General features: G+C 44.3%; 1 protein-coding gene across 2 annotated transcripts; it reads right to left on the bottom strand.

Annotated features, from left to right (window-relative positions):
• Window positions 1–5,986: 5,986 nt before the first annotated feature.
• Window positions 5,987–24,813, bottom strand: LOC124140415 (tRNA (cytosine(72)-C(5))-methyltransferase NSUN6-like). Of its 2 annotated transcripts, none has more exons than XM_046507961.2 (11): window positions 24,660–24,813; window positions 23,249–23,401; window positions 22,423–22,527; window positions 19,305–19,398; window positions 18,070–18,226; window positions 16,845–17,005; window positions 15,409–15,449; window positions 12,809–12,938; window positions 10,960–11,117; window positions 9,324–9,449; window positions 5,987–8,029 (listed from the first exon to the last, which is right to left on the bottom strand). In XM_046507961.2, exons 1-11 carry the CDS (start codon window positions 24,735–24,737, stop codon window positions 7,868–7,870), a joined length of 1,365 nt encoding a protein of 454 aa, XP_046363917.2. In that variant the 5' UTR covers window positions 24,738–24,813; the 3' UTR covers window positions 5,987–7,867. The 2 variants fall into 2 exon arrangements, with proteins under 2 accessions (XP_046363917.2, XP_046363918.2); XM_046507962.2 differs by having other exon boundaries at window positions 24,666–24,813.
• Window positions 24,814–25,139: the final 326 nt, after the last annotated feature.

The following is a 25,139-nucleotide window of genomic DNA, read 5'->3' as shown; positions in this document are numbered from 1 at the left end:
AGGAGGTCACGTTGACTCGATGTGTCTTCATGTGAGCTGCTTGTCATTAGTTTTTTCGGGTTTCCAAACCGCTAGTATATTTAGATGTGCTTTAAATTCCACAGATTGGTCCACAGTTGTCACCAAGGGCGGATCCAGCATTTTCCAAAGGGAGGGGTCCAAAATATCAAAATCCTCTCTCAGATATTTTTACTGCTTATGTAGCAGGGCGTGGAGTCATCCCACAGATGCGTGACATCCTTACCTTGTCAGCTTGCTGACGGGGTAAACCTCTTTGGTCATGTGGACAAGGCGTCCGACCTCGGATCAGACGGTCCGTGGTTCGAATCCCATCACGGGACTCGGAAATTTTATGGCCGCTACATTGGCGCCCAACGTGGGTCTGAGCACGTTCATATTAAATTTGAGCAAGTCTCAGTACCCTACTATGCGGCCCGGGACGTGCCTTCTGTTGACGGGGGAGTATGTAGCAGGGCGTGGGGTCATCCCACAGATGACATCCTTACCTTGTCAGCTTGCTGACGGGGTTAACCTCTTTGGTCATGTGGACAAGGCGTCCGACCTCGGATCAGAAGGTCCGTGGTTCGAATCCCATCACGGGACTCGGAAACATACTACATTTATCAAAAGGAGGAATTGGCAGGGTGGGGTCTGGACCCCCTAAACACCACCCCACTGGATCCGCCTATGAGCACACAAGCTGATCCGTGGATGCTTGGTTGAGTGAGTGAGTGAGTGAGTGGCGCCGTTTTTAACAGTATTCCAGTTATATCACGGCGTGCCAGCTTAATGTGGGAGGAAAGCCCGAAATGATGCAGGTCTCAGTCGTTTACCACTTCGGTGAAACCCACGAACACGGGTATGGTGCTAACGTACCTAGAAACATAATCAGGGCGAACCGGGATTCGAAACCACAATCATAGATTTCTGGCGTGCCCAAGGGACGCAACTCTGCATAGCGAATCGCGGCGCCTTAGGCGACTGGGCGACCCGTGCCCCCCGATGCGTGGGCGGAGAGGTGAGTGTTTTTTTCTGTGTGGAGATTATTATTCCAAGTTCAGCGAGTCAGTGAAGATTGGTTTACACCAGTCAACAGTAATCCATCTTCCACGACGGCCTACTCGCCGCCGGGTAAAAAAAAAAAATGGCGCACAATCACACATAGTCACCACCCGAACCTCATCAGGCCGCTCCGCAATTCGCTGTGCGGAGTTGCGTCCCCTGGGCACGCCAGAAACCTGTGATCGTGGGTTCGAATCCCGGTTCGCTGGCGTAACGTCGCGTTCAAGATTATTGCATTTACATAGCGTGTGCACGTGTATGTGGCTGCTTGTACTAGTCCGGATAAATACCGGTTTTATAGTGCTTGTCCACTGTGATACCATGCCGCAGTTTAGCATGGATAACCCACTCGGACACAGCATACTGACTCCCAGCCGACCGGTCCTTGTTTTATTCCCTTAATTCAGAGGACAGGGTAACAACAAGTACCATATAAAAGGACATCGTTACCACTTCGCTTGCACCTCGACAGTGACACGCATGCGCATAAAATCATTTCCTCATACATTGTCTGCTTGCCAGACATACTTACACGCATGCGCAAAACGTGACCTTACTGTGAACTTCCGGCCCGAAAGCAACGTTTGTTCTGGAATATCTGCACAGATTGCACGTGATTCTCAGTCCACGAATTCTTTGATCCGAACGCTCACAGGAAGCACGTGCTAAGATGAAAGTTGGAATTAATATCTAAAATGACATCCATTCAAAAGTCATCAAAACTAGACGCGCCCACCCACAAAATATGAAATCAGATACGGAAAAATAACAACACATATTCCCGTGTGTTTACATGACCCCGATAGCGCGTGCATATACACATATATGCGTGTCACATATCAGCTTCCCCATGTTCCTGTCTGCACCTATCTATATGAGGCTAACGATAAACATATAGCCAAATAATAGGTCCACATCCATACCCGTTCCTCCTTTGTTTCGCAAATGCCAATTCTGACATTAAACAAAGTCCAAATTGACCTCTTCAGACGCCCGATATGAGCGAAAGTGTATCTCCATTGCTGCCAATGCTGTAATAGATTAGCAGGCTGATAACTGCTAATGTCAAAGAACGAGTTTATTTTTTGCAGGGGAAATAATGGTTTTATGATTATTATTTTAGCTACATAACGATGATAAGCTTGTGCTTCAACCAGGGACTTGAAATATTCCCACATTGATAATTAAACACAATTTTCTGGGAGAATAATAACTTTGGTGTGTATTTACTTCAGCCACGTATAGAAATAATCGGAAATGCCTGAAACAATAAACCTTATGAGAATAATCATACTATTTAAATTAGAATTGTACTGATAAATGTACCGACAAATATACCGATGTGTGGTCTCTGTATAACCTACTTCAGCCCTGATCTTCCTAGAAAGGTGTTTATATAAGTGTAGATCACACATCTAGAGGTTGTGATATTCTTGAATAATGCTGTTACTTTAATCTGAAGAGAACTTTCACTGTGGAAAACAGGTGGTGGGGTGGGGCGAGGGGGGGGTTGTTTACCACCAAATTCAAGATTATTGCACTTCTATTGTGACACGCAGTGCGGTATCCAATTTGAAATGCGTCATGACGTCTCAGTGTGCTTGTATTGGTCCTGACTAATGCCGGTTTTATAGTGCTAGCCCACTAAGACATCATAACGCAGTTTAAATTGGATACCCTCTCAGACACAATAGACACTCCGAGCCGACCAACTTGCTTTAGCCCTGCAAGCTAAGCGCCAGGGGATCGAACCACCGACCTCCCGATCTCCGTGCAGACGCTCTATCCATTTGACCACGGGGGCGGTCCTGCAAATATTTCTTCCACTGAATCTCCACGGGGCGGATCAAGTTTGGTAGTTTGAAAATCAGTACTTAATTTTATTGAAGGTCATTGAAATTGATATTTTTGTTGGGAGGGAGGATTTTTAATGTGCCACGTGACCTTATTGACCACGCCCCCTGCGGTTGAAGTACGAATCAGACAGACATTAAAAATCGGCTGACGTGTACCGAAATTTGGCTTCTGGTGCAAACACGCAATTTAACGTCAACAAATAGTTTTTCTACATCGCTTAAGCATAAAATAAAAATATGAAGGACGGGGAATATTTTTGGGGCGAGCAGTTTATGCAAAACAAGAAATATATTCCCACCTCCATGCTGTATGCATCAAACATGGATATTACATGTGCCATGGTATGAGCTTTTTCTACATATATTGATGCAAAATGTTCAACAATTTGAGTTCTGATTATTGCAATATTGCATATAATGTGTTTAAACGCTGCTAAGAAACATGCACGTGCTCAGTGATATGTGTATTACATTTGTTTGTAAGGTTATACGAGCCACGCGCTATAATCTGACAGCTAAAGAAATGTCAGTCAACACATGGGTGTCGTTTTGTGGCTACATTTCCCCCGTTCTGGTTGGGTTGTTTTACACAATTGTTATTTCATTCTGTAACATGTAGATAGAACTAAACCTTCTGTAGTGAAAAGGCAGGGATCCTTGATATCTCCCTAGGTGGGTGAGATACTTGGGTTTACACTGCGTGCTCCCTAGGTGGGTGAGTTACTTTGGTTTACACTGCTTGCTCCCTAGGTGGGTGAGATACTTTGGTTTACACTGCGTGCTCCCTAGGTGGGTGAGATACTTTGGTTTACACTGCTTGCTCCCTAGATGGGTGAGATACTTTGGTTTACACTGCTTGCTCCCTAGGTGGGTGAGATACTTTGGTTTACACTGCTTGCTCCCAGGGTGGGTGAGTTACTTTGGTTTACACTGTTTGCACCCTAGGCGGGTGAGTTACTTGGGTTTACACTGCTTGCTCCCTAGGTGGGCGAGATACTTGGGTTTACACTGCTTGCTCCCTAGGTGGGTGTGTTACCTTGGTTTACACTGCTTGCTCCCTAGGTGGGTGAGATACTTTGGTTTACACTGCTTGCTCCCAGGGTGGGTGAGTTACTTTGGTTTACACTGCTTGCCCCCTAGGCGGGTGAGTTACTTGGGTTTACACTGCTTGCTCCCTGGGTGGGCGAGATACTTGGGTTTACACTGCTTGCTCCCTAGGTGGGTGAGTTACTTGGGTTTACACTGCTTGCTCCCTAGGTGGGCGAGATACTTGGGTTTACACTGCTTGCTCCCTAGGTTATGTGAGTTATTTGGGTTTACACTGCTTGCTCCCAGGGTGGGTGAGATACTTTGGTTTACACTGCTTGCTCCCTAGATAGGTGAGATACTTTGGTTTACACTGCTTGCTCCCTAGATGGGTGAGATACCTGGGTTTACACTGCTTGCTCCCTAGGTGGGTGAGATACTTTGGTTTACACTGCTTGCTCCCAGGGTGGGTGAGTTACTTTGGTTTACACTGCTTGCCCCCTAGGCGGGTGAGTTACTTTGGTTTACACTGCTTGCTCCCTAGGTGGGCGAGATACTTGGGTTTACACTGCTTGCTCCCTAGGTGGGTGAGTTACTTGGGTTTACACTGCTTGCTCCCTAGGTGGGCGAGATACTTGGGTTTACACTGCTTGCTCCCTAGGTTATGTGAGTTATTTGGGTTTACACTGCTTGCTCCCGGGGTGGGTGAGATGCTTGGGTTTACACTGCTTGCTCCCTAGGTGGGTGAGTGTCTTGGGTTTACACTGCTTGCTCCCTAGGTGGGTGAGTTATTTTGGTTTACACTGCTTGCTCCCAGGGTTGGTGAGATGCTTGGGTTTACACTGCTTGCTCCCTGGGTGGGTGAGTTATTTGGGTTTACACTGTTTGCTCCCAGGGTGGGTGAGTTACTTGGGTTTACACTGCTTGCTCCCAGGGTGGGTGAGTTACTTGGGTTTACACTGCTTGCTCCCAGGGCGGGTGAGTTACTTGGGTTTACACTGCTTGCTCCCAGGGCGGGTGAGTTACCTGGATTTACACTGCTTGCTCCCTAGGTTATGGGAGTTATTTGGGTTTACACTGCTTCCTCCCAGGGCGGGTAAGTTACTTGGGTTTTCACTCCTTGCTCCCAGGGCGGGTGAGTTACTTGGGTTTACACTGTTTGCTCCCAAGGCGGGTGAGTTACCTGGATTTACACTGCTTGCTCCCTAGGTTGGTGAGTTACCTGGATTTACACTGCTTGCTCCCTAGGTGGGTGAGTTATTTGGGTTTACACTGCTTGCTCCCTAGGTTATGTGAGTTATTTGGGTTTACACTGCTTGCTCACAGGGTGGGTGAGTTACTTGGGTTTAAACTGCTTGCTCCCAGGGTGGGGGAGTTACTTGGGTTTACACTGCTTGCTCACAGGGTGGGTGAGTTACTTGGGTTTACACTGCTTGCTCCCTTGGTGGTCGAGATACTTGGGTTTACACTGCTTGCTCCCAGGGTGGGGGAGTTACTTGGGTTTACACTGCTTGCTCACAGGGTGGGTGAGTTACTTGGGTTTACACTGCTTGCTCACAGGGTGGGTGAGTTACTTGGGTTTACACTGCTTGCTCCCAGGGTGGGTGAGTTACTTGGGTTTACACTGCTTGCTCCCAGGGTGGGTGAGTTACTTGGGTTTACACTGCTTGCTCACAGGGTGGGTGAGTTACTTGGGTTTACACTGCTTGCTCACAGGGTGGGTGAGTTACTTGGGTTTACACTGCTTGCTCCCAGGGTGGGTGAGTTACTATCATCACTATTGCAGCTGTAACATAGCACTGAGCAGCTGGAATTGAAATGGAGGCTTGGCAAGAGGCTTATTGTCGACTGTCCCACAGATCAGTAACCAATTCATTCCCTAAAAACATCGGTGGCAAAGACAACATTAGTTAGATAACAGTCTCCAGTGTTATAACAGAACAACAGTAGTCATACTGTCATGATATGCCACATTAAGTTTTTATCAGTTCAAGAAAACGTGATCATTGACTCCGGGCGAGAACAAATGATAGAAGTCACTGTAAGGGAAGTTAATTTATTTGGCAATAACATAGGCTTACAAACCACACATACACTACACCAATTTCTCATGATCATGATATAGTCGGAATCGTACAATTAACTCTGCTTTTAGCAGAGATTTCTAATGAATATGGAAAGGGTTTTGTCGCGTGAACCCGTGTCCTCAACAAACAACATGAGGTAACGGGTAATTAGGCCTGGAACAGGCTAACACACAGCCTGTAGACCAAGGTATTGTCACACCCCACTGCAGCTTCATGAGTGTCTGTTTCACAATCTCTTGGTAAGTCTCTCCATATCCAGGTGTGTCAACTTGGAACTTGACCAGATCGACTCCCTTCTGAAGGATTCCTGCAGTAAGGCTGATCTATTGCTGGGAACATGCAAGGTCAGCTTGTTCATGAGAACTAAACCATACTGACTCTCTCCTGAACAGCTCATATGATAACGGCGTCTGTCTGTAGCTAGGTCAGCTTGTTCATGAGAACTAAACCACACTGACTCTCTCCTGAAGAGCTCATACGATAATGGCGTCTGTCTGTAGCTAGGTCAGCTTGTTCATGAGAACTAAACCACACTGACTCTCTCCTGAAGAGCTCATACGATAATGGCATCTGTCTGTAGCTAGGTCAGCTTGTTCATGAGAACTAAACCACACTGACTCTCTCCTGAAGAGCTCATACGATAATGGCATCTGTCTGTAGCTAGGTCAGCTTGTTCATGAGAACTTAACCATACTGATTCTCTCATGAAGAGCTAATATGATAACGGCATCTGTCTGTAGCTAGGTCAGCTTGGCCACTAGAACTAAACCACACTGACTCTCTCCTGAAGAGCTCATACGATAATGGCATCTGTCTGTAGCTAGGTCAGCTTGTTCATGAGAACTAAACCACACTGACTCTCTCCTGAAGAGCTCATACGATAATGGCATCTGTCTGTAGCTAGGTCAGCTTGTTCATGAGAACTAAACCATACTGATTCTCTCCTGAAGAGATCATATGATAACGGCATCTGTCTGTAGCTAGGTCAGCTTGTTCATGAGAACTAAACCACACTGACTCTCTCCTGAAGAGCTCATACGATAATGGCATCTGTCTGTAGCTAGGTCAGCTTGTTCATGAGAACTAAACCATACTGATTCTCTCCTGAAGAGATCATATGATAACGGCATCTGTCTGTAGCTAGGTCAGCTTGTTCATGAGAACTAAACCACACTGACTCTCTCCTGAAGAGCTCATATGATAACGGCATCTGTCTGTAGCTAGGTCAGCTTGTTCATGAGAACTAAACCACACTGACTCTCTCCTGAAGAGCTCATATGATAACGGCATCTGTCTGTAGCTAGGTCAGCTTGTTCATGAGAACTAAACCACACTGACTCTCTCCTGAAGAGCTCATACGATAATGGCATCTGTCTGTAGCTAGGTCAGCTTGTTCATGAGAACTAAACCACACTGACTCTCTCCTGAAGAGCTCATACGATAATGGCATCTGTCTGTAGCTAGGTCAGCTTGTTCATGAGAACTAAACCACACTGACTCTCTCCTGAAGAGCTCATACATGCGTGAGTGAGTGAGTGAGTGAGTGAGTGAGTGAGTGAGTGAGTGAGTGAGTGAGTGAGTGAGTGACTGGAGTGAGTGAGTGAGTGAGTGGGCCACCCGTGCCCCCTAACTCTCTTCTGAAGAGCTCATACAAGAACAGCACAGGTCTGTAGCTGACAATCGGCCAGGTCAGCTTGGCCACTTGAACTAAACCACACTGACTCACTCCTGAAGAGATCATATGAGAACAACACTCATCTAACTGTAGCTGACAATGGGTTAGGTCAGCCTGCTCTCTCTTACTACTATTACATCTTCCTGGACAGTCAGGCAAAGTTAGCTTGTCTTCTGGAACTTGGCAATGAAGAACCCGATGGTGTCAGTGTCCGGGCTCTGGGTGTCCAGTGTCAGGATGCTGGGGTCAAATCTCTGGACTTTACACCTATCCCCCTCTGACAAGCCTGTCCCTGGGAGTCCAATACCTCCGATGTGAGGGTCCTGGAACATAGCATGACTAGGACCTAACTGCCTGTTAATACTCAACTTCAACTGACAATCTCAAATATATTTTTTCTGACATAAAGTATAATTTGTTTTCATATTGAACCCTAGGACTTTGATCAGAACATCAGTGCAAAATTACTACATACATTTTTCTGTTTTTTAATGCTGACTCAGCAGTATTCGAATCGCATTGTAAAGAACAAATAAATAAAATCTGGTCCAGATGAACCAGTGGTTATTATTAGCAATATCTCATGCCGTAGGGGTATGTTTGTTTATTGTTTAACCCCGCACTCAGTAGTATTCCATCTTTATGACAGTGGTCTGTACCAGACAATCCAGTGAATGATATCATGGGCATTGATCCACACAATTCGGATACGATGACATGCATCAACCAGGTCAGCAAGCCTGACCACCCAATCCCCTTAGTCGCCTCTTACGACAAGTAAAGTCGCCTTTAACAGCAAGCATGGGTTGGTGAAGACCTATTCCACCCCGGATCTTCACGGTGCCGTTGAGGCACGATGACACTTAATCAACCAAATCACAGCACCTGACCACCCGATCCACAGTTGCCTCATACAACAAGCATTGGTTGCAGGGCACCAATTCTAACCTGGAATCCCTCAGGTGAAATCACTACATAGATATTTATATACTGCTTCTTTATCAACAGGGGGGCACGGGTGGCCCAGTCACGATTCGCTGTGCAGAGTTGAACCCCTTGGGCACGCCAGAAACCTATGATTGTGGGTTCGAATCCCGGTTCTTCCCGATTATGTTTCTAGGTTTGCCAGCACCATACCTGTGCTAGTGGGTTTCACCGAAGTGGTAAAGGTCTGAGACCTGCATCATTTCGAACTTTCCTCCCACATTAAGCTGACACGCCGTGATGTAACTGGAATACTGTTAAAAGCGGTGTTAAACCCAACTCACTCACTCCTTTATCACAAACTTGACAAGTAAAAGAACTACATTTTTTTCTCAATATCCAAAGAAACAAAAACATGTATACATATACATTTACTGGAGGATCATGTGCAACCACTACTAACACTAAAGATCCTACTAGTAGATGAATAAAATATTCATATATTTTTTTCTTTTGCCAGACACATTTGGCTAAAACTGTTAATCGAATGGTGCAAACATAACATTTTCAGTGCATAATATAGTGTTTGTTTGGTAACATCTTGTCACAAACATCTAGCGACATATTGGCATTTTAAAAATATTTACTTAATTAACAAAATTGCAAATGAGATGACAGAATGAGGGGACTCACCTGTGTGAGGAGGGTGAGGCTGGGGAAGGTTTGTAGCGCCCACCCCACCTGACCCTCGTTCTCCTCCCTCGTCACCGTGCAGGTACTGAACACCAGCACCCCCCCAGGTTTCAGCAGCCCCACCGCCTGTCACACACAGGGCAAGCGTTTCAGTGAATTGTACGTTTGCTTGTAAACTTTTTGTTTAGACATTTCAAACCCCAATTGTTTTGTTTGTTTGTTGTTTAACGCCGCACTCAGCAATATTCCAGCTATGTGACGGTGGTCTGAAAATAATCAAATCTGGACCAGACAATCCAGTGTTTGACATCATGAGCACTGATCCACGCAATTGGGAGACGATGACATGCATCAACCAAGTCAGTGAGCCTGACCACCCGATCCCGTTAGTCGCCTCTTACGACAAGCATAGTTGCCTTTTACGGCAAGCATGGGTTGCTGAAGACCTATCCTACCCCGGATCTTCATGGGTCAATTGAGGCAGTTAGTGACTGATCAAGTAATATAGGGGTGGGTGGGAATGGGATTGGTCTTTAAACTGAAAAAATGATAACTGTGGCCCCACTATATAATTGTGATAAATTTTGGCCCCCTCACCCTCTTTCTCTATGTCAGTGTTTCTTCTCACATCCCCTATGGGGAGTACTTCAGGTTTGACATTACTTCAATCTCATTAAAATCCAATCTAAGTTCTTGTTGCTGCTAATTAAAGATCTGAGGGCATCCCATTACGGGTCATGTCAGAACGACCTTTTGCGAACTTTGACAGACCACTGAAATGACTAACAAAAAGTCGACATCAGCAAATTAGAAAGCAGCTTTTCGCTTTATGACACTCGTATTAACCTGGCGACTTCCATTTCAGACTACGCTTGAAAAATATGTTGACGCAATTTTGATTAAAATTTTGAAAACTGAACAAACGAATATTCCAGAATGTCTAATATAAGGTTGAGATTGTATGGCACTGCTTCCCACGTACTGTGCAAAGCCTCCTCCAATCAAATCTTTATCCCACAGAAGTAAGAGATAGACGATAATTTAGACGAAGTCAGTCGTACGGGCCGTTACTGTTGTTCGGAATAACCTGTGTTAACATTTTCGAGGTTGCATGGTCAGAAACACATTCTGACTGTCACTTTCATGATCTGGTAAGCAACGCTTTGATTGGTCGGATGAAAGGTCGTTCTGGCGTGACCTGTAATGGGATGTCCTCAGATCTTTGTTAAGCGATAGCGAGAACTAAGATCTGATTTTAATGAGTTACCTGCACATTTGACATTAATAAAAAAAACAAGTGTTGTAGTGAAATTCTCATTCATATGAACACATCATCTAACATTATGAATATATGATTTCTGAATGTTGTGCTTATTTGAAATATGCAGATTCTAGGGGACAAAGAGAGCCCTTATGTCACCTCCTTGCATTTTGTGAATTTTCAAATATTACTCATTTTATGTATGCTTCATATTCTGAGGGTGAACACATTGGTCTAGGGGAGATCACTCTATCAAGACTTTTCTTAATAGATTTGAAGAGAAACCTATTTACCCTTCAGATACCAGTTACATATTAAAAACAGCTTTATTATATTCATTTCCCTTCTCAAGCAAAAAATTCAAATAAAACTCACCTTGGAAAAAAGTTTCCTTTGATATACTGAGTAGGACTTGAGTTCACTGAGCTTCATTGCATTCCGACTGGCCGGCCGCTGACCAAGGGCACTGCACGGGGCGTCCAGTAGGATGCGGTCAAAACTACATGAAGGGTAGGGTGGGCCACCAGTGGTTGCTGGAACAGAGATACAGAATACAAAGACTCAATTAAGACTTAACCCCATCTTACTTCCGTGACAGCGCTGGAACTCCATCTTAAAGTCCCAGACTCGTCCCATCACCTGGTTCCACCTTGATGTTACTACACAGAAGACAGATGACTGGGCTACTGTCTATATAAACAACAAGACTGGTGTCTTGTTGGCTGCAATTGGACAACACTAAACATAGCATTCATTGGTCCTTGGTATCAAATTATTTGAAGGGGGCATGGTTGTCTAAGGCGCTGCAATCCCCTGTAGAGTTGCGTCACTTGTGCACGCCAGAAACCTATGATTGTGGGTTTGAATCCCGCTTCGCCCCGATAATGTTTCTAGGTTTGTCAGCACCATACCCTAGCTCGTGGGTTTCATCGAAGTGGAAAACATCGAAGACCTGCATCACTTCAGGCTTTCCTCCCACATTAAGCTGACACGCCATGATATAACTGGAATACTGTTAAAAGCGGCGTTAAACTTAATTCACTAACTCAAATTATTTGAAATTTGTAAATGTAAAGTAAAATTGCTCTTGCCACATCAACATCAGTAGAACAGTTTATGAAATTAACCTAAGATTGCTTGTCCAAGACACTAAAATCCCAATCACTGTAAATGATAAAGATTTCACCCAATGAATCCTTCTAAACTTGTATGCTTTCGATACCTTCCAATCAAAGGATGTTTGTTGGTTTGTTTTTTGTTTAACGCTGCACTCAGCAATATTCCAGCTATATGAAGGCAGTGTGTAAATAATCGAGTCTAGGCCAGATAATCTAGTGATTGACATCATGAGCATCGATCCATGCAATTGGGATCATGACATGCATCAACCCAAGTCAGCGAGTCTGACCATCCGATCCCTTTTACGATAAGCAAAGTCACCTTTCACGACAAGCATGGGTTGCTGAAGACCTATGCTACCCTCAACCTTCATGGGTCCCAATCAAAGAAATTAAGAATGGTATTTTTTAAAAGATGGGAGGGAGTAACTCGGGTACTCAGATCGGGTGGGCCTTGAGTAGGACCTCAGTACCCACAGGACTACCCCAACCCATGGTCAGTCATGTGATTTATTGTTTAATTACAAAACTTATCTATCTACTATTACTCCATGGTTACACTACAAGTCACTAATGTTCCCATTTCCACTTTCATATAAATATAAAACTTCAGTCAACTTCAGTGTATGCATGACCAGGTCGTTTTATACATGTATCTAAATATATTTTGCCAGGGCTATGGTGAAACTATTTAAATCGGACATTTTGTACCTATCTCTTGAGACTTACAGTGGGTACCAGGGCATGGCAAGGCAGGGCAGGGCAGGGCGGGGCGGGGCAGGGCAGGGCATGGCGGGGCAGGGCAGGGCAGGGCAGGGCAGGGCAGGGGGGGGCAGGGCAGGGCAGGGCAGGGCAGGTAATAAATTTGGACTTGTCCCTGCCCTAAAAGACAGATTATTTTATTTGGAAGTTATTAAAGTTACACAGCATAGCAATTTTGAAACTCTAAATAATGATACTTGCATTACAAAATACCAAAGAAATTAGGCAATTCCTAAAGTGATGCACAATGTTTTCTTACAACATGTGCAACATGCACACTTATAACTATAGATACAGTAAGGATTTGTACCACTAGTTTTGGGCAATGCCTGTTGGCTACATACCTGCCTGGTCATCCAGCGCCCTGCGAGAGTCCCCACTGTACGTTTCTATGATCGTAATTCCCCAGTTTGCTGCATTATTCTCAACTCGAGCAATTTTCTGAGGGGTTTTGTCCAGTGCCACAACTCTCCCCTGAAAATAGACATTTTATCCTTTATTTACAACATCAGAAGAGATGAGGAGCGAAGTATATTTTTTCTTCAAGTGTACCAGAGTGCCTCAAAATTATTCTTGGAAGTCATGTGTGCCAACACTTTGGAGCAAGATAATATGAGTTAATTTGAGTCGGCTGTTTTTGTCATCAGTTCATCTCAAGCCTGCTGAACTGAATTTTCAGAGGCGGCCTTTTATGATAACATTTACCATTGTAGACATAGCCAGTAGTTCACAACATTGTATCAGTGGGCCCCTCAATACCAAATCTTAATAACATCCGACCATTCACTCTGATCTGACTCCTCTGAAGATCTGAACACACCATCACCAGGAGAGCCCTGACAAAACTTTGACCACACAATAAACATGAAAGATGCGTAGGTTCTTGAGCCAGTCAGATGTCAGCTTTCTAAATGATTCTTCTTCATTTCTCTACACGCAACTTGGATTTAAATCTTTGCAAGGAAACCCGTCACGGAACACATTCAATTGAACGGGATGTATAAAATAACCACAGCAGGGTATTACCTTTCCTGCAATCAAAATCCCCAGATTATATTCGTATTGGAGATACAGAAATCAGATATGATTGTCTGAACATTTCACTTACTCGTACCGAGAATTCAAAAGCTTTCATGGTCATAATCTAATTAGGTGTCTCAGAACTTCAACAACTGAGGGGGTGGTCGGGTAGCCTAGTGGTTAAAGCGTTCGCTTGTCACGCCGAAGACCCGGGTTCGATTCCCGACATGGGTACATTGTGTGAAGCCCATTTCTGGTGTCCCCCGCCGTGATATTGCTGGAATATTGCTAAAAGCGGCGTAAAACCATACTCACTCACTCACTCAACAACTGAGGTATTTTATCAAAGTAAAATATCAGGGTTGCATTGCAAAAAAACAATAGCTTTGCTGCAAGCAATGTTCATTGATTCACATTAGAACAGGGCGCTAACTCCAATCACTGGATGCAGTTGCTTTGTCCTCAAACCAAAATGGCGGCTGATGAAAATTTGAGACTGACAGTGAAACCAGAAATTCTTGACCGGATCAGCTGGTTGGTAGGCTGGTTGGTTGGTTTGTTGTTTAACGCCGCACTCAACAATATTCCAGCTATATGATGGTGGTCTGTAAATAATCAAGTCTGGACCAGACAATCCAGTGATTAATATCATGAGCATCAATCCACGCAATTGGGATCGATGACATGCATCAACCAAGTCAGCGAGCCTGACCACCCGATCCCGTTAGTCGTCTTTTACGACAAGCATAGTCACCTTTTACGGCAAGAATGGGTTGCTGAAGACCTTTTCTACCCCGGATCTTCACGGGTCTGGCTGGGGAATGGGCAAAGGCAGATAATATCCCAGCTTCCCCAGTCTGTGCATCTTCCTGAGGCAAGGGTGTTAACTTACTGTAACAGTCCAGTTTCCACCCTTGCTGAACTAGGCTGGATTTCCAGAGTTACAGTTTGGCTGGAGTAACAAGTCTATGCATAGTCCAATCAAAATTCGAACTGGAAATCTGGTTCATAAACAACATGGATTTCAACGTGCAGATTTTGGTCAACTGCAGGATTTGCAAAGAATGTGCACCGTCAACTGGGCGTGGACAGATATTTTAGACATCATTTCATGTTTTAAATCAAGGTGCTCATGTGATTTCATTCACTTCATGAGGTAGGACCTGTTTTATTACAATATAGGTCTTGACCATTGATCAAATTGACATGAATGGGCATCGTCATGTTGTTTGAAGCAAATGCAAGTGATATGAGAGGTGGAATCTGTTTGGTCAATAGGAGGGACATAAAAGGGACTTAACTTGTAATAGCCACTGGTGGCGCAGTGAATGAGCCATTTTGGTAGAGTATGCTTCAAGCTGTTGCAGCCCCCAAGATGAGTGTTTAATTTGCTTACTAAGCGATTTGTGGCTGGCAACGCGCCCCTGATTTTAATGAGATTTCTCGATATCCACATCATCTCCCTTTGAGGGACTGTTAATACCAGGTATTCACTGCACAGAGGTCGATATTCTGCCCCAAGTCTGCAGTAAATCATGCACAAAACGCAGGAATTATATATGGTTTAACAAAATAAAAGAATTGGTTCTCAGGCAATGTTTTTTGAAAATATAGTGCGGGCAGGCGGTGTCTTTTTTTTCTTTAGGGTGGGGGGGGGGGGACTTGTGTAACCAAATAAACAATCGTGTACAAACTGGGAAAGGGCCTCCCTACATTAATGTATTCCTTGATGAGTAAAATACTGGAATACAGTATTTGACTACCATTGGACTTGGAATATTTAAGGAATCTTTTTATTTAAAAAAAAAAATGGATGATGTAGGCGGTGCCTGAGAACTAGTGTGGTTGTTAAATAAATCTAAATATATATGCATGGCATTGCTCCATGACTTAAGATGTGACGGATGTGATGGGAGACACCCACCTTGTTGTGCATGAGTGTGGCGATATGGACCGTCTTCCCACCTGTTGACAGGAAACAGACATACATGGATTCATCTGCCTTACGTCTGGTCACACATCATGTATACCACATCATCATTTTGAAGATGGTTGATTTACGATTATATGACATTAATTATCCTGTTTTGAAGTCCTGATTCCCTTGCTTAAAACGTGTTTGCATATCACAAATGTTAATCCTGGGCCACTGCCATTAGATATATAGTCTGTGCTAGGGCTGGGATGGGTAACTCAGGTACTCGGGTAGGGTGGGTATTCAGTAGGACCCGGGTACCCACAGGACTACCCGGACCCGAGGTCATAGTCTGAGATATATTGTTTAATGACAAAAACTCACTATAGCTCAGTGGTTCCACTACAAGTCGCTAGGGCTAGAGCTGGGATGGGTAACTCGGGTGCTCGGGTCCGGTGGGTTCTGAGTAGGACCCGGGTACCCACAGGACTACCCGGACCCGAGGTCATAGTCTGAGATATATTGTTTCACTACAAAAACTCACTATAGCTCAGTGGTTCCACTACAAGTCGCTAGGGCTAGAGCTGGGATGGGTAACTCGGGTGCTCGGGTCCTGTGGGTTCTGAGTAGGACCCGGGTACCCACAGGACTACCCGGACCCGAGGTCATAGTCTGAGATATATTGTTTAATGACAAAAACTCACTATAGCTCAGTGGTTCCACTACAAGTCGCTAGGGCTAGAGCTGGGATGGGTAACTCGGGTGCTCGGGTCCGGTGGGTTCTGAGTAGGACCCGGGTACCCCCAGGACTACCCGGACCCGAGGTCATAGTCTGAGATATATTGTTTGATGACAAAAACTCACTATAGCTCAGTGGTTACACTACAAGACGCTAATGTTCGCAATTCATTCTGACGAAGAACAAATTCCTTTGACGTGTATATGTTTGAGTAAAGATGAAGCTTCAGTCAACTTCAGTGTATGCATGATGTGATCATTTGATACATGTATCTAATAGTTTTTGCCAGGGCTTTGGTAAAACAATTCGCAATCAGAGATCTTGTTCCCAGCTCTTGAGACCTTCAGATGGTACCCGGGTAGGGTCGGGTAATAAGGGGTTGGATACCCGGGTAGTAAACATGGTAAATTTGGACTTGTCCCAGCCCTAGGTCTGTGCGTTTATGGAGGTATACACTGGTTAGCCTACCGTGTAATTCTGCCTATGTCAACAACAATAACTTCACAACTGCTTTTAATAACCATTAAGACAAATAACTGTAGACAATAATCTGAAATCAGTGACATGGTTCAGCACAATGATGCAATACATGCCCTGTGCATTGTATGATCAGCCAATCAGAAAGCAGTAGTCTGTTGGCCATCGACCAGTGACTAAGTCGACTCCTGGCTTTAAATATTTCTGCGCAAAAACATCACAATCCTACCTGGGGCTGCGCACATGTCAAGAATTGTCTCCCCTGGCTGGGGGTCAAGGACATGACCACACACAATGGAGGGCAGATTCTGTGGGAACACCAGGGCAGGTAAAACTCGGTCCAGAGATGGCGCCTGGAACACTGGTTGTGTCATCCTTATGCCAATACCACTGAAAACATCAACAATAACATGAGAAAAAAACACACACCAATATTAATCTAATGTGAGTGTGTGAAGTTTAAAATGCTGCTGGCTGCATTATTCTAACTGTGTGACGGAAGTAGACCAGGCAAACCTATGACTGAAAGCAAGGGAAGCGATCCCTGTTATCGAGACATGCAATCACGAAGTCTTCAATAAGAGACAATAAAATCAGATACCATGTAAGGACTAGTCAGACGTCTGCTCCAGCCAAGACGAAGTGATCTTGAAATGCTTACCGTATTCTACGTAATAAGCGCCCCGCTCTAATATTAAATAAGCGCCCACAACGATATTTGCTAATATATCCCAATTAGCACCCCTTCCGACTGATCAATGTACACAGGACTTATTTATTCGTGTATAGTATGCACTTATGTGTTATATGTCTCTTAATTATGGCCAATTAAATTCTGGAAAAATATATCTGTCGTATGTAAACATTTCAGGCTGTCAGCATAAACCACAAAATTTACGTTCTTTCAACTCTTGTTGTTTTTTTCCACCAAAATAATATTCTAATAAGAGCCCCCTATTTCTAATTTTGAGAGTGCCCTGGGCGCTTATAAGGTCTAATACGTAGTTCTCAAAGTACATGCAACCAATATGGAGTCAAATGTTCCACTGACAGGAAATCCAAGTACTGTGACTAGCTAAACATGACATAGCTGAGTGTCAAACATTATTGAATTGGAGAACATTCTCAAAAAATCAGTGTTTTCTTTAGGTCCATGTATAAAATAAATAGAAATGTATTTCTACTTTGCTTTCAATGATCTATCACCTATCAGTGTTTGAAACAGCCTACTGGTCAGGTTTGAGAAATCATACTCCAATTTGATGCACATACATACTGAAAATAAGCAGTTTTTATATTTTATTATAAAATATCCATTTTAACATGACCCTCCCCAAATATATGAATTATTTTTATGACCCTCTCCTTTGACCCCCTGCAACCCAACTAATAAATGGTCAGTCCCTCAGAGCCAATCAGGATGCAGAAATTATTATTATTATTATTATTATTACCTAAGTTTTTCCGAGCTGCAGAAGATGTCCTCCCTCCCTACATGTGCGACTCCATTACCCACAAACATCTTGTGACCTGTGAACTTCTGAGTGAGACCTTTACGACACTCAGCGTTCAGGTCAGCATATACCGACACGTGGTCTCCGGCATGCACACCTGGAGATAATTCAAAACAGGATTAACATCGCTTTGAACAATATTTCAGTGACACAGAGGCATGTTGGAGGAAAATAAAAAGGGACACAGTTTGTAGACTTGACAACTTTCATGAAATCCGTGATAGAGGTATGGGGTAAGGAAACCCGTTTTTAGCAACATCCCAGCAATATCACAGCGGGGGGACACCAGACATTCGCTACGCACATTGTACCAAATGGGGTGATGAAACCCGTTTTTAGCAATATCACAGCAGGGGACACCAGACATTCGCTATGCACATTGTACCCAATGGGGTGATGAAACCCGTTTTTAGCAATATCACAGCAGGGGACACCAGACATTCGCTACGCACATTGTACCCAATGGGGTGATGAAACCCGTTTTTAGCAATATCACAGCAGGGGACACCAGACATTCGCTACGCACATTGTACCCAATGGGGTGATGAAACCCGTTTTTAGCAATATCACAGCAGGGGGACACCAGACATTCGCTACGCACATTGTACCCAATAGGTTGATGAAACCCGTTTTTAGCAATATCACAGCGGGGGGACACCAGACATTCGCTACGCACATTGTACCCAATGGGGTGATGAAACCTGTTTTTAGCAATATCACAGCAGGGGACACCAGACATTCGCTACGCACATTGTACCCAATGGGGTGATGAAACCCGTTTTTAGCAATATCACAGCAGGGGACACCAGACATTCGCTACGCACATTGTACCCAATGGGGTGATGAAACCCGTTTTTAGCAATATCACAGCAGGGGACACCAGACATTCGCTACGCACATTGTACCCAATGGGGTGATGAAACCTGTTTTTAGCAATATCACGGCAGGGGACACCAGACATTCGCTACGCACATTGTACCCAATGGGGTGATGAAACCCGTTTTTAGCAATATCACAGCGGGGGGACACCAGAAATGGGCTTCACACATTGTACCCATGTCGGGAATTGAACCCAAATCTTCAGCCTGAGAAGCGAACGCTCTAACCACTAGGCTACCCCACCGCCCCTGTCTATAATTAAGCGCTATGAGTCGTCCATGATGGCGCTGACCTACTTGTTGGAGCTGCCATGATGCCCTGGACGAAGACATCCGCTCCACGCAACACCGCCATGCCACACGCCAGGTCGACAACCACTTCCTTGTCACACTGAAGCATCAATCACATGCGAGTCAATAATTCTTGTTTTCTTTGTTTGTGTGTCTGTTGTTTCACACTGTACTCAGCAATATTCCAGCTGTAGGACTGAGTGAGTTGGGTTTTATGCTTTTTGAACAGTATTCCAGTTATGTCGCGGCGTGTCAGCTTAATGTGGGAGGAAAGCACGAAGTGATGCAGGTCTCAGACATTTACCACCTAGGTGAAACCCACGAACACAGGTATGGTGCTGACAAACCTAGAAACATAATCAGGGCGAACCGGACTTCGAACCCACAATCATAGGTTTCTGGCGTGCCCAAGGGACGCAACTCTGCACGGCGAATCGTGGCGCCTTAGACAACTGGGCCACCAGTGCCCCCTCCAGCTGTAGGACAGTGGCCTGTAAATAATCCAAGTTGGACCAGACTTTCCAGTGATTGACATCATGACCAAAGAGCCACACTGTTGGGGCACAATGACATGGAATCAGCCAAGTCACCGAGTCAGACCATCTGATCCACATAGTCGACTCCAGCGACCAGCAAAGGTGGCTTGGGGCCAGTAAGCGATCTTGCACAAAGCGATCTTAGCGCTACAACTGTTGTAAGCCAATGTTACGATCATCTTAGCGCTAAGATCACTTTGTGCAAGTGGGCCCAGGAATCCTTTTTTCAATCGTTGGATTACAAAAAGTATGCCCTGAAATCAGTGTAGGTGGAAGGAAAAAAATATATCTAAAACAATATCTTCCAACAGGCCCAAATGAACCTGCTATTGAATGGAAACACCATCTGACAAGGCGAGGTGATGCGAGGAGGTGAGGTTGGGGTTTTTATGTGGCGTTATATACTTATATTTTTTTTATACTAGATATTATAATAATAGGATTAAATTGCGTACTTCAGTTCGGATTTGTTGACAGGTATTTCCGGTGTTACGTGATCGCAGTGATCAGCTGATAATGTTTTCAGAGATGGGGGGAAAACATCATGGCATTGGAAAACTTGAGTTTATTAAAAATGTTAGTAAATTTTGGGAGCCATGCTTTACCGTGCGTTATAACCAAGTTAGCGCTATATTGAAGAGCGCAATAACGAGGGAACACTGTAGTGTTGTGCTCGCGTGCGTGTGGCTGCTGTTACTAGTCCGGACTGATGCCAGTACTAGTCCACTGACAGACCATATCACAGTTTAACATGGATACCCTACTCAGAGTCCGACACATGATACTGACTCCGAGCAAACCAGTTCCTGCTTTATTTAATGCCGAGCACCAGGCAGGGGTACATGTACCATCATCTGGTATAAAATGACCTGGAACCACTCTACACAGTATTTCAGTCATATCATAGAGTGAGTGAGTTGGGTTTAACGCCGCTTTTAACAGTATTCCAGTTATATCGCGGCGTGTCAGCTTAATGTGGGAGGAAAGCCCGAAGTGATGCAGGTCTCTGACGTTTACCACTTCCGTGAAACCCACGAGCACGGGTATGGTGCTGACAAACCTAGAAACATAATCAGGGCGAACCGGGATTCGAACCCACAATCATAGGTTTCTGGCGTGCCAAAGGAACGCAATTCTGCACAGCGAATCGCGGCGCCTTTGACGACTGGACCACCCGTGCCCCCCATATCATAGAGACATGGGAGGATGGGGGAGGGCCTGAAGTGAGTGAGTGAGTGAGTATGGTTTTACACTGCTTTTAGCAATATTCCAGCAATATCATGGTGGGGGACACCAGAAATGGGCTTCACACATTGTACCCATGTCGGGAATTGAACCGGGGTCTTCGGCGTGACGAGTGAACACTTTAACCACTAGGCTACCCGACCGTCCCCAGAGCCTTAAGTGATGCTGGTCTTTGACCTTTCCCACTTTTGTGAAACTTTTCAACTTCTTTGTTTTGTTTGTTCATTGTTTAATGCTGCACTCAGCAATATTCCAGCTTTATGGAGTAGTCTATAAATAATCAAGTCCGGACCAGACAATCCAGTGATTGATATCGTGAGCATTGACCCTCACAATGGGATACAATGTCATGCATCAACCAAGTCAGCAAGCCTGACCACCTGATCCCGTTAGTCACCTCTTACAACAAGCATAGTCGCCTTTTACGGCAAGCATGGGTTGCTGAAGACCCATTCTACCCCAGGTCTTCACGGGTCTTTCAACTTTTGAATCACCTGGTTTATAATGTGATTCACATCAGCAGTAAGGGTGTTTATATGGTAGTCATCTTCCTCATGTTCATCCAACTTCGCTGTTCGAAAGTACATTTATCAATGTTACAAGGTGAGTTTGTGAGTTTGATTTTACACCATATTTTTGCAATATTCCAGCAATATCACGGCGGGGGACACCAGAAATGGGCTTCACACATTGTACCAATGTTGAGAATCAAACCCGGGTCTTCGGTGTGACGAACGAACACTTTAACTACTAGGCTACCCAACTGCCCCAAAATGTTACAAGGTATTTTGGTTAAAAAACAAGTATACCCATCAGGCAAGTGGAGCTTTTTGAAATGTTAGTTCACATCAGAATATGAAGTCATCAAAAGGAGAACCATACATGCCAAAGTTCAGTTGTAAAAGTCTTTCAATATCAACAGTGTAACAGTCGGAATGTGTTTTCTTATCATGCAAGCTCAAAAAAGGTAAACACAGGGTATTCGAAATGACAGTTGCGGGATGTACAACTGATTCCATCAAAATAATTGTCTTTTCTCGCTTCAAAGGTATAAACATTTGGGATGTACTGCCATCAATCCCAGCCATCTATGAGACACTCAATCCTGTTCTTTTGTTCAGTTTTCACATTTGTAGTCTGGAATGGAAGTCCCCAGTTTACAACTAGTGCTGTGTTGCTCGATTGGTCAATGTTGACTTCTTGTTCATCATTTCATTGATCTGTCAAAGTTTGTGAAAGGTAATTCTGACGAGACCTGTAATAGGATGTCCTCAGATCTTTGTTTTGGCAGTAGTGAGAACTAAACCGGATTTTAATAAGATTGGGGGAATTTCATATCTCACCAGCTTGATATCCAACTTGGGTCCTCTGTTAGTGATGACCACGCAGTCCCGGAGTGCAGGATGAGCAGCCATGTCAAAGGGCTCCATGTCCCTCGTGACACATTGCTGGAACCGATAAGTTAAATAAGACATGATTTGGTTGGTTAGTTTGTTTGTTGTTTTACGCCGCACTCAGCAATATTCGAGCTATATGACAGCGGTCTGTAAATAATCCAGTCTGGACCAGAAAATCCAGTGATTAATATCATAACCATCGATCCACGCAATTGGGATCGATGACATGCATCAACCAAGTCAGCGAGCCTGACCACCCGATCCCGTTGGTACGAAAACTAACCCCTGGCTGTACAATTACATCTCACCAGTGTTCATTCTTGACTTTTTACCTCCAGAAACACTTTGTTTTTGTTTGATGATACTGTACTCAGTGCTGGATTCTATTCTGCCCTGATAATGCCCTGGGGGGTACATAATGAATGGCCTACCTCTCAGGGATTTTGCTGGAGACAACAGCATTAGACACTTTCAGGATTTTATCTACTTTTGATAGTACATTCTTCTACATCTCTCCCAAATTTGGAAACTATCTACAGGACATAAGGACTAGAATTTATGGATGTCAACTCCTTTATTATGAGGAACACAACATTTCAGAGTATATGCTTACCCCTTCATTCACCTGATGAAAGAGTAAGCATATACTCCCAAGTTGACATCCATAAATTCTCTTCCTTATGTGTATCACTTCTAAATGCCTTTCTAAGACTATCTACAGGACATTTTGGATGACAAGCAGCCAAGACAATGAACCAATCTGAAACCGTGCCTCTGCTAGAGTTGCTCGGAGGATCTCCATGATGCTCTCTGTTGGGTTGCTGCATGTGTTCGTCCTCAGTGTTGTGTACGCCGGGGGCAGACCCAGCCACTTCAGCAGGTTGGAGAGTCGCTTGTCTGTGCTTCCTTCAGGGCCATTCTCATCCTACAACAGTGAATAAGTGGGTGGGTGAGTGGGTGGGTGAGTGAGTGAGTGGGTGGATGAGTGAGTGGGTGGGTGAGTGGGTGGATGAGTGGGTGGGTCAATGGGTGGATGAGTGAGTGGGTGAGTGGGTGGATGAGTGGGTGAGTGGGTGGATGAGTGAGTGTTTTGTTTGTTTGTTGTTTAACGCCGCACTCAGCAATATTCCAGTAAATAATCGAGTCTGGGCCAGACAATCCAGTGACTAACATCATGAGCATTGATCCACGCAATTGGGATCGATGACATGCATCAACCAAGTCAGCGAGCCTGACCACCCGATCCCTTTAGTCGCCTCCTACGACAAGCATAGTCGTGAGTGAGTGAGTGAGTGATGGAGGGAGGAGGGACTCGTGTCAGCTGTCATGCAGTTTGGACAAAGCACATGGGGTTTACCGTCATGTTCAAGAATATTCCATACAAATAACGATGTGTACAAGTCTGGCCTTGTCTTATCCTCTTCATTCCGAGCCCCAGGCAACAACAAGTACCATCTCTTATCGTCTCATGGTATGACACGGCCAGGGATCAAACCACTGACCTTCCTCTCTCAGAGCAAATGCTAACTTACATTGGAGGGAGCCAGAAATAATGAGTGAGTGAGTGAATATTGTTTCACATACCCAGTCAGCAATATTTCAGTGGTAAATAACACAGGGAAGAAATACATGAGCTAAAACTTCGCCATCCATGTTCGATCCATTCAATCAGCCGTGTCATAGAGCATCTCTCATCAAATTTGCTCATCGGGTATGACTAGCAATATGACACTGGTGCCGCTAAACCATGTTATAACCAGACAAACAGCAAACAACATTCAACAGTTTAGAATATTTATGTGTAAATATATATTTTCAAGGTGAACATGAAAATATTATCTTCCCTAATTGATGTAATTTGTAACCTCACCAAAGGCTTCCTCCCCAATTGATGTGACCGAAAAATGGGTAATTTATACGCTATTGTCAAACATTTCCTTAAATTATTTGAACAATTTTGATAACAATTTCCTTCTGTCAAGCATTACTCCTCAAAGCAAAGATCCACCCTGAGAAGATCTTATCTACACTGTTTTAACATCAACTTGTGACAGTCGTAAGGCTGACTTTGCTTTGTAAAAATGTTGAACCGACGCTGGCTTGCACACAAAATCGTGAAATGGTTGATCGAAAATAGAACGAAGTAAGATGAAAAGCATGAAACGTCATTGCAATTGATATACTTCGACCACGGGAACTTCAAACGTTGCTTTGACCATATTTTCAACGTCTGCGTTGAGTCTGAGTGGCAGCAATTCCATCACAAGCTCATACGATGAGAAGAGCTATTTGTAAATAAACACACGTAACATCCAACGTGGTTCCGGCTCCAACAAACGCAAGCTCCCACACAGCGCCTCACGGCCCTGCTGCAAGCTCCTTCACAGCGCGTGACAGTACTGACACCTTCGTTACACTCTCGGTAACATCGCTGCCACCAGTGTGGGCGCGGCCATTACAAGAATCTTGAAATTTGCACTCTAACCCAAAAATGTAGTAACGTTGATACTTTTGTTTATGTCTTTGGGAATGCCATCATATTTCATTTTGAAAAGGTTTACGACTGACCACGTTTTCCAGATGAATATACTTTGTTGTTTTAATAATCAGATTGGTTCGAGATTGCAGACTAACGGAAAATCAACCTTCTCCCTTACATTCTC

Source organism: Haliotis rufescens, unplaced genomic scaffold (genome assembly GCF_023055435.1).
Source record: "Haliotis rufescens isolate VD_foot unplaced genomic scaffold, xgHalRufe1.0.p SCAF_37, whole genome shotgun sequence".
Lineage (NCBI taxonomy): Eukaryota > Metazoa > Mollusca > Gastropoda > Lepetellida > Haliotidae > Haliotis > Haliotis rufescens.
Note: the sequence above shows the minus strand (reverse complement) of the source record. Positions and strands in the feature narration are given on the sequence as shown.